At 51.1% G+C, this 15114-nt stretch overlaps 1 protein-coding gene across 6 annotated transcripts in view; it reads left to right on the top strand.

Moving 5' to 3' along the window:
- The first annotated feature begins 562 nt into the window (after positions 1-562).
- ZBTB7C (zinc finger and BTB domain containing 7C) overlaps positions 563-15114 on the top strand; it is a 173002-nt gene continuing 158450 nt past the window's right edge. Inside the window, exons 1-2 of one of the 6 annotated variants that reach the window (XM_075488795.1) lie at positions 563-811; positions 1617-1694. Coding sequence is in view for 1 of the 6 variants with exons in the window: in XM_075488791.1 (XP_075344906.1) it covers positions 1690-1694 (5 nt within the window). In the remaining 5 variants the exon portion in view is untranslated. The remainder of the gene's footprint in view (positions 812-1616; positions 1695-15114) is intronic. The other 5 variants (XM_075488796.1, XM_075488792.1, XM_075488791.1 and 2 more) reach the window with 5 other exon arrangements.

Genomic DNA, 15114 nt, shown 5'->3' with positions numbered 1-15114 from the left:
GGGCAGGCTCCCCCTGCTCCCTCAGGCACAGCCGCGGCAGGGCTGAGGGGATCGTGCCTCAACGTCTCGCCCGTGCCCCGCGGGACCCCACTCGTGTTAGTGGCCGTTATTCCCCCTCAGAGAGCCCCTGAGGGCCGTGAGGCGAAGGCGGGCGGCGCTCCCGCCGCCCCGGTCCTGAGGCGAAGGGGAGCGGACGGCGCTCAGACCCCGGGGCGCGCGGCCACCGCGCTCTCCTCAGGCGGCCGCCGGCCCCGCCCCTCCGCCCCGATTGGCTGAGCCGCCCCCCCCTCCGCCGCGGTTTGTTTGGTCGCGTGGACCTGTCAAGCCCGCCGCGGCAGGGGGGGGGAGGGCGGAGGGGTGACCTCCCCCGCCAGTCCCACGTGGCAGCGCGCGGCGCCCCAACGGGGCGGGCGGGACGGCGGGACCCCCCTCAACCCCCCCGCCCCGTGGTCTGTGCTCCCCCCTCGGCGGGGGTGGGGCCGCCCCGGGCTGCGGTGGCGGCGGCGGCGGAGGCGGCGGAGGGGGGGGCGAGCGAGCGAGCCGCGCTGAGGGGAGGGAGCGGGCTGCCGACATCCGGGCCCTTCGCTCGCCGCCGACGGCAGCCGCGGGTCAGCGCCGCCGCCGCCGGACGGGGTGGGCGGCTGCCGGCACGCAGGTGGGTCCCCGTCCGCGTCCCCCGTCCTCAGCCGCTGCCCCGCCGAGGTGCGCGGTGCTGCCGCTGCCCCTGCTCCGTCCCGCCCCACCGGCGGGGGCGATGCTCCCCCCGTTCCGCGTCGCCGGGGTTTCCTCCCTTTTAATTTCGTTTTAGACGGTAAGTTCTTTTTCTTATTTTATTTAATATGTTTTAAAAAGTCCCATTTCCTCCTGCCTGGCCCCACCGGAATTCCCGTACCGGGGGGCGTAGGGGGGGGAACGAGGCTCGGGGTCCCTCGTCTGCTGCCTGCACCGACGGGGGACCGGGGGGGTGCCCCGGCGGGACGTGTCCCCCCACCCCAGCGACCTCCTCCCCGCCCCGCGTGGACCCTCCTGCGTGGGGAGGCGGCGGCGGCGGCAGTCTCCCCTCCTCGGGACCGGGGGGAAGGTGCCTGATTCTCCCGGCGGGGTCGCAGCACCGGTGGGTCCCCGAGCTGTGGCAGCATCACGCAGAGGCAGCACCGCTGTCACCATCACTTCCAGGTCTGCTATTCCCCCCCCCTTCCCTTTTTTTTGTTGAATAATTATTATAATTAATTTTTTAAAATTTTTTTTGTATTGTGGCAAAACTTTTTCTGGAGTTGCTGCTGCCTGCGGTTGCTCGCGCTGCAGCCGACGTGATCCTGAGCACTGCCAAGCGCACGCCGACTTATAGGATCAGCTTTTACTTGAAATTAAGGATAGGATGTGGGGGGTGACCCCATCACAGCCCATCCCTTCTCCTCTGCACCTTGCTCAGGGCCCCCCTGGTGCTGTGGAGTCCTGGGTGGGTTTTTATTCTGATTATTTATCCGGCTGCTGCCTGAGCCCGTGTAAACTTGGAGGTGGCTGTGGCTTGTGCACGGGGTTAGGGTGGCACCTCGGGCCAGGCGTCGTCCCTGCTGATGCTGAAGGGCTTCACGCTGTATCACCGTGTCACTTAGGTTTGCCTGGCGCAGGATCCCCCCCGGATAACCCCGCGTCCTGCCTCCCCGGTGGCAGCACCGAGCCTCGGCGATGCGGTACGTCTGCCGGCGTGTGCTCCTGCTACGGGCAGGAGCGGGGCTGGTTGCCCTCCGAGTGGGCTGCCCGGAGGAGGGTGACCTGGGGGTCTGCCCGTGTGCCCCTGGCCGTGGTGCCTGGGGACCGGTGGGCCTGGTGGTGAGCATCCCTGGGATGTGCTCAGCCTGGGTGCAGGGAGCGTGGGCTGAGAATCCCTGGGACGTGCTCAGCCTGGGTGCGGGGAGCGTGGGGCGAGCATCCCTGGGAATGTGCTCAGCATGCAGTGAGCATCCCTGGGATGTGCTCAGCCCTGGGTGCAGGGAGTGTGGGGTGAACATCCCTGGGATGTGCTCAGCACAGGGCGAGCATCCCCAGGATGCATTCAGCCTGGGTGCAGGGAGCGTGGGGCAAGCATCCCTGGGATGTGCTCAGCCCCGGGTGCAGGGAGCATGGGGGGAGCATCCCTGGGATGTGCTCAGCCCAGGTGCGGGGAGCATGGGGGGAGCATCCCTGGGATGTGCTCAGCATGGGGCGAGCATCCCCAAGACGTGCTCAGCCCGGGTGCGGGGAGTATGAGGCCACCTCCTGCGCTGCTGGCAGCGGCCCTAGCATCCCCAAACACCTCCGTTGTCCCCTGGCAGCACATGCCGTGCAGCAGGAGGGGGAGCTCGCACCGTGCTGGCTAAAACAGGACGGGGAGCTGTGTGGGACAGGGGACAGGCCCAGCCTGTGCGGGGTCCCGGGAGCCTCCCTCTGCCCCGAGCAAGGGGAACCCCCTTCCTCTGAACCCCCCATTCTGCCAGCCCTCACCGCAGCTCCGGTGCTGAATTTCCTCTGAGCCCTCCTGCCCATATTGTGCTATTGATTGCTGAGCTGAACTTCCTCCCGAAATCATTAAAGCTTAAAAAATTGATGGCACAATAGAGCCCTTTATTAGCTACATAACTTTTCTGGCTTGCTTGCTTGCTTCTTTTTTTTTAATCAACACAAAAGGGCAGAGCCTGAGCTCAGATTTGTGTCCTGTGTCCCTGCAAGAGCTGGGCAGCATGCCCTCCTCCACCCCAGCCACCCATCAGCACAGCCATGCCGGGCTATTTATTAGGAAAAATGGCAAAGAAGCAATCGATGTGTGCAGGTTTTCTTCTTTTCTTTTAATCTCAGCCTCTTCTCTTTGCAGCCTGCAGATAGGTCTATTTATTTCTGCTCTTATAAATAAAAATATTTGAATGGGGACTGTAATATTTTATTCCCTGTCGTGTCCATCCCTCGGTCTAACGGCAGCTGAATTCTTGCTCGGTATTAAATTACCATTTTAGTAACAGTTGAGTTTTCCTGAAGGAAATCCCTCTGGGCTGGCCATTACCGTGTCATTGTATAACACAGCAGAAAGATGGATTACCTAGATGGATCTCCTCCAGCGTGACTTCTCCAAGTGACAGACTTCAGCTAATTCATCCCCGCTCCCATTGCAATTGTTGGGATGGGTTTTATAGCTTCTAGGAAATATTTGCAGTATCTCCCAGCGTGCAGTTGTAAATACAGGCACTGATTTTCCAGGGGCACTGTTGGCAGCATCCTGCTTCACGCAAAGCCCCAGCTCCTGGAGTCAAGTCAACCCCTATGAGTTCTCCTTTAGTGGAAAAATATGAATTTTTTACTTTTTCTGGTTATTCAGAGAGGTTTTGAAGTGTGCTTGAGTGCGTCTGGAAAGATAAGAAAGAAGGAGGCAAAAAAAAGTACATTTATATGTGCGTGTGTGTGTATGGGAATAAAATAAATCACACTATTTTGAAGCCAATATAACATTTTGTTGAAGGATCCCTTGGTGATCCTGTGTCAGAGCAGGGACTGAAAGTCATGTAGAGGGGACACTGCCTCGCTGCGTGGCCTTGGGACAGTCATTTATCTTCTCTGCTGCAGTGTCGGTATCTCAGGAGCATGGCTGCCTGTGCTGCCCGTGTTTTCTGCTAGCCCTGTCTCAATGCTGCATGCTATCCCCCTCCTCCTCACCATAATTTCCATGTGGCTCTTGCACCTCATTATTTTTAGGGACTTGGGTGCTGCATCACAGTGGAAACCCTTGGGTGCAAAGCATCCCCCCAAAACACTTCCTTCCTAGGACAGGAGCAATAGGTACATCCCTCTGTGCTCCCTGTTTTTCAGGGGAACATCAGCTTGGTTCTGGGTAATGCCGACAGCCCTGCGTGCCCACAGTTTCTCATCACTACAGAATATTGCATGCTGCTGCCGAAAATGATGAAGCTATAAAACAAGACTAGCTCAGAGGGGTTTATATTTGCAGATGACACCAAGCTGAGTGGTGCAGTTGACACGCCAGAAGGATGGGATGCCATCCAGAGGGGCCTGGACAAGCTGGAGAAGTGGGCCTGTGTGAACCTCATGAGGTTCAACAAGGCCAAGTGCAGGGTCCTGCACCTGGGTCAGGGAAACCCCTGGTATCAATACAGGCTGGGGGATGAAGGGATGGAGAGCAGCCCTGCAGAGAAGGACTTGGGGGTACTGATGGATGAAAAGCTGGACATGAGCCGGCAATGTGCGCTCGCAGCCCAGAAGGCCAACCGTATCCTGGGCTGCATCAAAAGAAGCGTGGCCAGCAGGTCGAGGGAGGGGATTCTGCCCCTCTACTCTGCTCTGGTGAGACCTCACCTGCAGTACTGCGTCCAGCTCTGGAGCCCTCAGCACAAGAAGGACATGGAGCTGTTGGAGCAGGTCCAGAGGAGGGCTACAAAAATGATCAGAGGGCTGGAGCACCTCTCCTACAAGGACAGGCTGAGAGAGTTGGGGTTGTTCAGCCTGGAGAAGAGAAGGCTGCGGGGAGACCTTATAGCAGCCTTCCAGTACTTAAAGGGGGCCTATAGGAAAGATGGGGACAGATGTTTTAGCAAGGCCTGTTGTGACAGGACAAGGAGCAATGGTTTTAAACTAAGGGAGGGCAGATTTAGACTGGATTTAAGAAAGAAATTTTTTACAATGAGGGTGGTGAGGCACTGGAACAGGTTGCCCAGAGAGGTAGTGGAGGCCCCATCCCTGGAAACATTCAAGGTCAGGTTGGACAGAGCTCTGAGCAACCTGATCTAGTTGAAGATGTCCCTGCTCATTGCAGGGAGTGTTGGACTTTCTTTTAAGCCCCCTTTAAGTATTGAAAGGCCACAATAAGGTCTCTCTGGAGCCTTCTCTTCTCCAGGCTGAACAACCCCAACTCTCTCAGCCTGTCCTCATAGGAGAGGTGTTCCAGCCCTCTGATCATTTTTGTGGCCCTCCTCTGGACCCACTCTAACAGGTCCATGTCTTTCCTGTACTGAGGGCTCCAGAGCTGGATGCAGTACCCCAGGTGGGGTCTCACCAGAGGGGTGTAGAGGGGCAATTACACCATATTAAAAAAGTCTGAGTTTGCCTAGACTGGGGCTTTGCAATTACCAGAACCAGGTGCCTGAAGACATATTTAGGCAGCTAAATCTATGTGAAACCCTTCTCCTTCCTGGCTCGCCCAGAGCATCCCTGCTGTCCCAGCTGCTGTCCCAGCTGCTGTCCCACCACAGCAGCATGCTCTCCTCAGCAGCGAGGACTCTCCGTTCTCTTCTCCTGCCACGCTCCAGAAGCTTATACAATTTTTTTTTGCACTTTTCCCCGAAGTCATTATTCTGGGTAACGTGGTTTGTTTGTTTATGCTTTTTGGTTTTAATTATACTTTTTTTTTTATTGTGTCTGAAAAGCTCCAGGGCTTCCTTTCCCCTCCCTGCTCCCAGATGGTCGCCTATATAAAAAAAAGGAAATATTAGAATAAAAAAGGAAATAGTTTGGTTCTGTAATGAATGAAGTTTGGCTTTTCCAGAGAGGATGTGGGAGAGAAAAAGGGGGGGGGAAGTCGCAGGTGTGTTTAGAGGGAAGGGTGTGTTCTGCTGTGTATTTTCAGCTCTGCTGGGTCTGTGCCACTCGTTTCACAGTGCTCCGGTGAAAAGGGATCCGTGTCTCACTGTGCTTTTAATCTCACCGTGACCAGTTCGAAGAAACAACCCTCCCCAGTCTTATGAATCTGTTTCATTTATTTAATTAGATCTTACTTCTCTGTTGTCGTTGTCGGGAGGAGGTGCGTTGGCTTATTTACCTAAGCTGGTTGGTCTGAAAGGGTTTGCGTTTTTTTTTTTTTTTTTGAGGAGGAAGGAGCAGGCGCGTGGGGAGCAGTGGGGCTTGCCAGGCTGCTGGTTTCCTCTCCAGTGGATCTCCAGGAGCAATGGGAGTTGCTATAAGAGCAGGGCTCAGAAGAAAGACTTCAAAGGGTGTGATGACACTGCCTGTTCCTGGTGGCAAGTAGAACCAGGAGCCAGCTCTGCCTCCGTTGCAGATGGTGGTGCAGTTCCCAGGGAGCCAGACCAGGCTCTTAGCAGACCCACATGGCTTGGAGGTCCAGCCCATCCTGGTGACACCTTGGCTGCTGTGGCTCAGGGTGGCAGCAGCTTGCTGTCACCTGTGGCCGTGGTGGTTGTCCACACACATGGCCCTTCATGCAGTGGGACAAACATCTGGCACAGGTAGAGGAGGTGACACAGGGTCTGGCCACAGATGTGAAGTTAGCCCACATCCTCATGGGTGCCGGTGGGCCACATCAACCTGCTTTTGGACAGCATGTTGGTTTTGTCAAGGTCAAGTGTGGTGCAGGTCCACACCTTGCCAGACCAGAGCTGGGATATTGCAAAATCCACTCACCACTTCTGCATTGCTCACCAGCAGCAGGGCTTGCACGCTGTCTTGGGGCACTCTATAGAGAAGAGGAGCAGTATGGGCTGATAGCATCTCATCCTGCCAGTCCATACAAACCAGCGCTGGAGCACGTGTTGGGTGTGCTTGTTGTTCCTACAGGGAAGCGGGTCTCTGGGGCGGGTAGGGAGGCTGTCCCAGCTAGGACAGCTTTATCTGGGTCTGGCTTTGCAGAGGCATGAGCTGATGGCCTTTAGTTGCTCTTGTCATGTCTAGGTGTTTTGGTGGGACATGCATCTCAGTATGAAAGGTCTGTCTGAGACTCCTTGTTCTGCCTGAGATGGGACTTCTGTGGTCCTCTTCTGGTTAAACGCTTAGATGGGTGCTCTGGGGACTGGGGTTCTCTTTCTGTTCATTTTGCTGCAGTTTTCCTTGGGATTTGGGGACATCATCTGGTTTCACCTCCGTTCCCCACCTGTGAAACGCCAGCCGTGATGCTTCCTTTTCTCCTGTGTGGTCTGTAGAGCCGGTTCTGTCTCTTGCTGCTGCTGTCAGGCTGCATATCAATAGCATGGCATCAGTCATAGTTGGCACCTGAATGAATTACTGCAATGCAAATAAATAAGAAAAAAAATAATAGTATTTGCAAGAGCGACGGGTTAGAGATCTAACATTTATGCAGGGCCATTCATCAGAAATGACACCCAAATGTTCTATAAACTCTCACATGCACATAAAACGTTGCTCCCAGGCTTCAAGACAGCATCAACTGTTTAATAACAAACCTACACCAGGGTTCAGGACCTGAAATGCAGAATTACTGCCTCCACTTGGAGCTGCAGGGAAAATTTGGGTCCACAAATAGGATGAACCCTATTGGAAACTGTCCAGGATACCTCCTATGAACATGATGTGGACATTTTATTTATGTCTTCCAGTGGGCAAAACCAGCAGCTTTATGGTTTATCTGAAAGTTGTCACCTCTGCCAGCCAAGCACCCCCAAGAGGGACATGGGTCCTTTTGGGTTGTGGGATGAACAATGCTCTAGAAAGTCCTAAGTAACCTTACAGGGTACTGATTTGCTGAGAAAAGTGGTGTCTCCCAACCTGTTGTGGCTACTTCTTGCAGATTTTGGGTCTAGTGCAGATGAGATTCACCAGTCTGCAAGATGGCCTTTGGCCCTGTAGCACCTCTTGGGCTCTGTTCCTGGTGGAAGGAGCCTTTCCAATGCTATCTGAACCTTCTCATTGCATCATGTTTAACAACGTGCATCAGAGGAGGAGGTCGGGAGGGAGGAGAAAAGTTTACTTCTTGCCCTCTTTTTTCAATTTAATCCAAAAATGATATTTTTATTTATTTATTGGCTCAGGCCTTCTCCTTTCTCCAGGCTTTGCCTAGCATAAGACCTGAAGACTTGCATACTTGATCAAATCTGATGGGAGTAACCAAATTAGCATTAGCAAATGTATGGACCTCAAGCTAATTGGCAGGTGATGAACTCCATGACTGCAACAAAGACGAGCCCTTCTGTAGAGCATGTTGTACCTTGGCACAGGGACACGAGTAAGAAGCCATTGGCAACTTTTAAATATAAATCCCTTTGGGGGATTTATTTTTAGGTTGCCTTGCTCTGTGATGAACACACGATCAAAGTAAAACCAAAAAAGGGTGGGCAGGAGCACAGCAACCTCAGCTGGGTCAGCAATGAGCTTGAGGTTAAAGTCCAGAAGATTCACCAAAATTGGTGACTGCAGCTTGAGAATTAAGTTCCAGAAGTCAATCATGGTGACACCAAGAGGGATGTGAGAGAAAACATTCGAGGTATTCATTGTTGCTTTTAAGCATCTTGATTGTCAATTAAATAGAGGAGGAGAGAAACATGACTGATGATAGTCACTGAAGTTGCTCAGCGGGGATTTGCAGGCAGCGTTGTTATTGCATTGCCGTCTGCCGGCAGTGCTCCACTTGTCAGCCTTGCCTTTATAAATCGTCCTTTTTTGGATGTTTGCAGCTTGGAGTTTCTTTTTGGGGCTGGAATTTGGTATTGGGGGCCTTGGTCTTCTCTTCAACCCAAAGGCACCAGGCGTTGGTGCGGACCTGGTGTTGGTTGGTGCCCTGGATTGATTAAATTAATCCCTGATATTCTGTTTTAGCATCTTTTTTTTTTTTCCCCAAGAAGACAAACGTTTCTTGGCCAGCCCGTTGAGAAGCATAGAGATGCTATGTGAAATTGTAAGCGGGAAACAAGCAGCAGGGTTTCTTTAACGATCACCATTTCAAATGATAAGGCTATAAATAAGCCCTTTGATAATGTGCAATTAATATGATGATGCAGGAATTTACTGGGTTCAGGTTGTAAATTTAAAGTGACCAATAATAATGACGGGCTTCACAAAATAAACATCAACTTGTAAATTAATTTAGTGTCAGTTTACAAATAACTCATTTTATGATTCCCCTTCAAAATACAAAAAAGAGGGTGTTAACCTCATTTTTTGTGATATTGATGCAACTTGAATATCCCACTTCAGAAGCTTCGTCTGTACGTGTATGTACGTACTCCTGCAGCACCACCTGTGTTATTTTTGATGCCTTTTTAAATGTCTTTTATTATGGACTGAGCTCGCAACACTTCCAAGTGTGAGTGATTTTATTCACCTGGTTAGTCCATTGATTTCAGGAGCAGACCTTCTCCGGGGCTGTGCGTGCAGGGTTATTCTAAGCCCGTTATCTTTATTGGGCTTTGAATTGTAAAGAAATGCCCAGCCATCCTTGTAAAATACCCATTTGTTCTTGGTTTGAGCATGCAATCCCAGCTGAAAGCAAGAGGTAGAAAAACTATCGTGTTAAAACACAGCGTGTTTTAAACGTGCATCGGTCTAGGGAGAAGCAGGGAGGAGGAGGATGGTGTCTTCACAGCAGTTGCTGATGTAGCTTCGGAGGTCACCTTATAGATAAAATCCTGTGAATTTATTGAAAGCTGTCTGGGATCAGTGAATATTTTTAGTCTGTACTTGTGATGGAAGCCCATGAAGGAGCTGGAGCATGATCTTGACGTTGGGAGCAGAACTTGGAGACAGCCCATCGGCTGGACCGCTTATCAAACCAGGAGATCGCTCCATGATGAGGCCTGAATTTAGAAACGGCATACATGCAAGAAGGGAATCTAATTGGCCAATTGCATACTAATTCATAGTAATTACACATGCAAATTAGCTGCATAATTTTGCATTTGTTTTGTGCAGGCATTTATGTGCAGCGTTTCCTGCAAAATGCTGGGATGGTTTTGTGCCAGCTGTGGTCCTGGATGGGGACATGCTGGTGATCCCGGTGGCAGGAGAGGTCGAGGGTCTGATATGCTCAGGCATGAGAAGGAATCCATTTTTCCAAGGGATTTCCAGAGCTGTGTGCTTCTCTGCCCCTGTAAAACTGCTTCACCTTCAGCTCAGTTCTTTTGATGGTTGTGGGGGAGAGCAGACGTGCAGGAGGGGCATCCCTGAAACTGTTCCAGGAGATGCTGTTTATTTTCTTTTTTCATATAAAAATAAATGAACTAATGACCAAAGGAGCTCTTTTTTTTTTTTTGTTCTTTAGAAAGCACTTAGACTTTTTAATCTCTGCCAAGTGTGTCATGGCTGGAATCTGCATAGACCTGTGCCTGCTTCATTCCTGCCTGCTTTGCCTGTCTGAAGAAGTCACATTAGATGCAGTTTGCTGCCTGTGCTATCCAGAACCACCGTTATTGCTTCATGTTCCAGAGCCTGATCTGGGATGTAAATCTCAAGTCTCTGTTTTGCCTTTCAGTTCATTGCATCCTGAAGCTTGTGCCTTTTTAAGGGCTGTCCTAATGATCTCCAAAAATGTTTCCTAATCTCTGTCTGCATCTGTCTACTTAATACCTATGCGTATTGATGGTGGGCAATGAAGACATTCTGATATTCATCTAGCATGCCCATGTTACCACGCAGGTAGGAACATCAGGGTTTTCTTCTATAGGCAGTCCCAAATAAACACCAAGAACATTTTTAGGCACATCACACCACCATATATTAGGTATATATTGCAGTTTGGTTTGTGTTTTACATATATTACAGGTATACCTTGGAAATCCAGGTTGCTCAGTCGTATTTAGAGCGTATCTATGGAGGCTTCAGGAGGAATGGGGAAGCAGTTCATTTTCACCTCCTCTAAAATAAAAATGGGGTGCTGTATTTAATATAGCTGTAGTTGTGATTTTTTAGGGTCATCTCTGTTGGAGCCCAGTACGCCTGGACAGTATAAAATAAAATGTAGTCCCAGTTTTCCACTGCTGCAAATCCCCCATGTTATTTTCACATGTTGCAACAATTTGTACTTTAAAGGCACCATTTTAGTAAAGCTTAATATTGCCTCTCCTGCATTTTAGACTTACACAGTTTTGCAAGAGATAATTGCCTATTTGGGAGACAAAAACCTAATTTTGCCTAGGGCTCTATTCTTTTTCTTAACAAAGTCGATCCTTTTTGGGAAGCATGCAAGTAGTGAGTGTTTAGATGAGTCTGGAGGGGAATGAATGGGTGGACGATGTGCAGGTGTGGCTTGTAAAAAAACCCACAAACTATTTTTCTGCTGCATTGGATACCACTGCTGGACACCTTTTCCTTGCCTGCTCTGCCTCCTCTCATGCTCCACCATGAGCTCCTGGGGATAGGGACATCTTTGTGGGTTTTGGCAACCACCATGGTGGGTTCAGCATGGAGCTCACACCCTCATATATTTGCAGTTGCACTTCTCTTTTGCTCTTAAGCTATTTTTGTTAGTATTAGGGGATGGTTTTATGTGGTTCCAAATATGCAAACGTTCAAACAGTGCAATCTGAAGCAGGCGGCTTCACGCAGCCTTTCAATGCTTCCCCAGGGCCACCGCATTGTGCTAGCCCTGGGGCTGGTGGTGCCTTGGGTGGCTGAGGTGGCTAATGAGTGCCTGGTGACTCAGGTCCTGGGGACACCCAGGTGACTGAGATGACCCAGAGGGCTAAATCTTCCCCCCTTGCTGCGCCCCACACTCAGAGATGTCCTCTCCTGCTCCCCCATCTTGGGCGCCTCTCCATCACATTGGCTTTGTGCTGTGGGGCTTCCCCAGAGTCCATCGCCAGGATGATCCCCTCCCCACCTTCCCATGGACTCTCCTCCTCCCTCCCCAAAGCTGAAGCTCATCATCTAGCCACCTCCAGGTCAGATCCTTCAACAGCTCAGCAAGAGGAGGCTCTACTGCAGGCACGGCAGGTTGGCTGGCCAGCTACGTCTATAGGTTATCAATAATAATTCATTAGGAACATAAAGAAGCGGTGTATCTGCATGGAGCAGCTTTTCTCCATGGATGAGGGATGGATGCCGGCAGGAGGATTGCGGTAGGTGGCTTTGCTGCGCAGTTGGGTTTGGGAAGGGGGCTGTGCCGGTGCCTCCTCTTGCTGCTGTTTTCTGGAGGGACAGTGGTCAGGTTTTACTCTTCTTCGGAGCTGGAGATGCTCGAGATGAATCTTCAGGCAGGGCAAAAGGAAAAGGGAATCCTCCTTAATCCAGGCTGAGCGCTGCAGAGCCCCATGGAGGAGGTTTGCAGCCCCTCTCGGTCGAGATCTGATCCACGTGGAAGTGGCAGATCTTCAATCTTTACTTGGGGTTCACCTCGCTAAGGTGTACTCAGTAAGGTGACGTTGTGCAGGCTGGTGCAATGTCACCTGAGACGTCTGCACCATTTCTGACCCTCTTCTGCCTCTAGTTTTGGTTTGCAAAAGGGCTGTAGCTCACTGAGGCTCAGTCAGACCTGACAAAGGCGCCAAAAGCAATCCCTAAGCCATGTGCTTGCTCCCAACCCACCCTCCACTTTGCCGGTGGAGATGGGGGCAGTGGTGGGCTTGCACGTTAACCCTGCAGAAACAGATGCAATGGAAAAAAGCCAGACCATTTCCATCACCCAACTCATTGCCCAGCTTTGCAAAGCCCATGGTCTTCCAGTTTATATTAAACTAAGGATGAGGGTGGAGATCTAGCTTTATTTTTTATCATTCTGATGTGAAAGTTTAGAAATCCTTATTTGAAAGAGGAACAAGGGTGGAAGCTTTGGGTTTTAGGAGTGTCGTGGTTTAGCCCCAGCTGGCAGCTAAGCACCACGCAGCCGCTCGCTCACTTCCCCCCCGGTGGGATGGGGGAGAGAATCGGAATAGCAAAAGTAAGAAAACTCGTAGGTTGAGATAAGAACAGTTTAATAATTGGAACAAAATAATAGTAATAATAATAATGAATTATAATGAGAAGGAAAAACAACGAGAGAGAGAGAGAGAGGAACAAAACCCAAAGGAGGGAAAAAAGGGGAAAAAATATATTAAAAAAAAAAAAAAAGATACAACTGCTCACCACCCACCGACCGACGCCCAGCCAGTCCCCGAGCAGTGATCGCTACCCCCCGGCCAACTCCCCCCAGTTTATATACTGGGCATGACATCATATGGTATGGAATAGCCCTTTGACCAGTTTGGATCAACTATCCTGGCTGTGCCCCCTCCCATTTCTTGGGCACCTGGCAGAGCATGGGGAGCTGAAGGGGGGGAAAGTCCTTGACCAATGTAAACACCGCTTAGCAACAGCCAAAACATCAGCATGTTATCAATATTATTCTTATACTAAAATCCAAAGCACAGCACTATACCAGCTACTAGGAAGAAAATTAACTCTATCCCAGCCGAAACCAGGACAAGGAGGTGCCCGGAAAAGCCTGTGCAGGGTGTCTTGCTCCCCTGCAGGCATCCTCCATGACTGGGGCAGGTCGCTCGGGCATAGCATTGCTGTAGTTATTGAGGCTCACGTGGATGTAGCCGAATTAGCTGGAGTCCTGTTAAGAGGGAGCTGCCACCATGCAAGGCAGCTGTGCGTAGCTGTATACGTCCCCGGGTTGCTGGGTGGCTCTGAGAGCTGGGGCTGGGTGCAGACAGGGATGGGACATGGGGCAGTGGGATGCAGGAGGTGCTGTGGTCTCTCTTTTCTGCAAGATGGAGGGAGAGCCTCATCCTGTGTCAAGGAGCTGAAATAAAAATGCCTTAAAGAGGAGCAAGCTCTGACATATGAAAGAAGAAAAATGTGACTTAGACGTGTCTGCTGCAATTGATAATTTTGATTTTTTCTTTGCAGCTTCTAGCACTGAGGGCCCCAGCCAGTCCAGGGGTGGGCAGAGGGTTTTATAGCTGGAGAAGGCAGAGGAGCATTGGTGTCTGTAGAGGGAGAGCAGACCCTGAGCTGGGCTCAGCACTGCTTTGGGCTGAAGGGATGCTGTGATGTTTGGCACCAGCTGAAGATGGACTCGGTGGCTTCTCTTCCGTGCCCAGTGCTTGTCAGGGTGTGCTTGTGGTCTTGGGCAAAGCCTGGGAAGTGGTGATCGGTGCTGTCTTCTAGGTCCGGGCAGCTCTGCTCTGCCCCAGGAGGTCCCATGTATGGGGAGAGTGCCCTGGATGAGGGTGTCCTGTGTCTCCAGGCAAAACCAGATGTCTGTGCACAGCTCTTTCTGCACCCTGGTGTCTTGTCTCCAACATAAGCTTTGAGTACCTAGACTGAGGCTGGACCAAGCCTTGGATGTGCTGGCAACTAAATTTAAGCAGGAGATTTGAGTTGCAGTGTGATGAGTAGAGAGCCAGGGAGTCATCCCGGGCTCAGCAGAAACCTTTTCACCCTGTTCAGCCTAATTGTCCTCACTGTCCCTCCAACTCCTCCATTAGTAGAGAGGAACATCAGTTGGGGTTGCCTTCCTGTCTGATATGGGTGCTTCTGCTGGCAAGTTGGCTTTATGTTATTGGCTTTTTTGAAGTCCTTTTGAAGTCCCACCAGAGTGGATCTGTCCCACAATATTCACCCTTCCCTGACTCCTGTACTCCCCAATCCATCTTTTGGCTTAATCTTGCCTGAGCCCTTTTGAATTGCCTGTGGGATGTAGGAGGAAAACTTGTGTCTATGGACAGTTGTTTAGTTGGGGTTCCTCTGGGGTTTTGTTTTAAATAAGATATACCATCCGACAGCTATAGAGATTTTGGGTTCCTTTCAGGGTGGGCTTCTTACCTTAATTTATAAGAAAATGGCATTTGTGCCTTGCTTGTTTTCATTATGCCTGAAGAGAGGAGTGAAAGGTGGCCCAGACATGGAGATAGTTTTGGGTGAGGAATAAAGCGTGAGGTCTGGTCCTGTTACAGAGGAGTACGTGATAGGTGGGATACCAAAACAAGAGGAAAAAGAGAGATATGGAAAAAATGTGTAATACCTCGGGGTGGGGCTTGAAAGGGTGGTTGGGTATTTGGGAGATGGCTCATGAGCTGCAGGTGAAGGATCTGGCCTGGAGGTGGCTGGAGGATGACCCTCAGCTGTGGGGAGGGAGGAGAGGAGCCTGTGGGCAGGAGGGGAGGGGATCATCCTAGTGATGGACTCTGGGGAGGCCTCACAGCATGAGGCTGATGTGATGGAGGGGTGCCTAGATGGGGGAGAGGGAGAGGACATCCCTGAGCTTGGGGTGCAGCAGAGGTAAGAGTGGACCTTATGGCCAGTGGTGGGGCATTGGAAAGCACCATGGTTTTGAGCTGTTCTTTGGAATGATGAGGGTGAAAAGTTTTTAAGACTTTACTTTTTGGGTGAGTGTCACCGAAATTGGGAATCAAACTCCTTAACACCAATGTAGTATTAAGAAGCAGGCATTCTTTATTATGGCGC

This window comes from Mycteria americana, assembly GCF_035582795.1.
Source record: "Mycteria americana isolate JAX WOST 10 ecotype Jacksonville Zoo and Gardens chromosome Z unlocalized genomic scaffold, USCA_MyAme_1.0 Scaffold_18, whole genome shotgun sequence".
Taxonomy (NCBI): domain Eukaryota; kingdom Metazoa; phylum Chordata; class Aves; order Ciconiiformes; family Ciconiidae; genus Mycteria; species Mycteria americana.
Note: the sequence above shows the minus strand (reverse complement) of the source record. Positions and strands in the feature narration are given on the sequence as shown.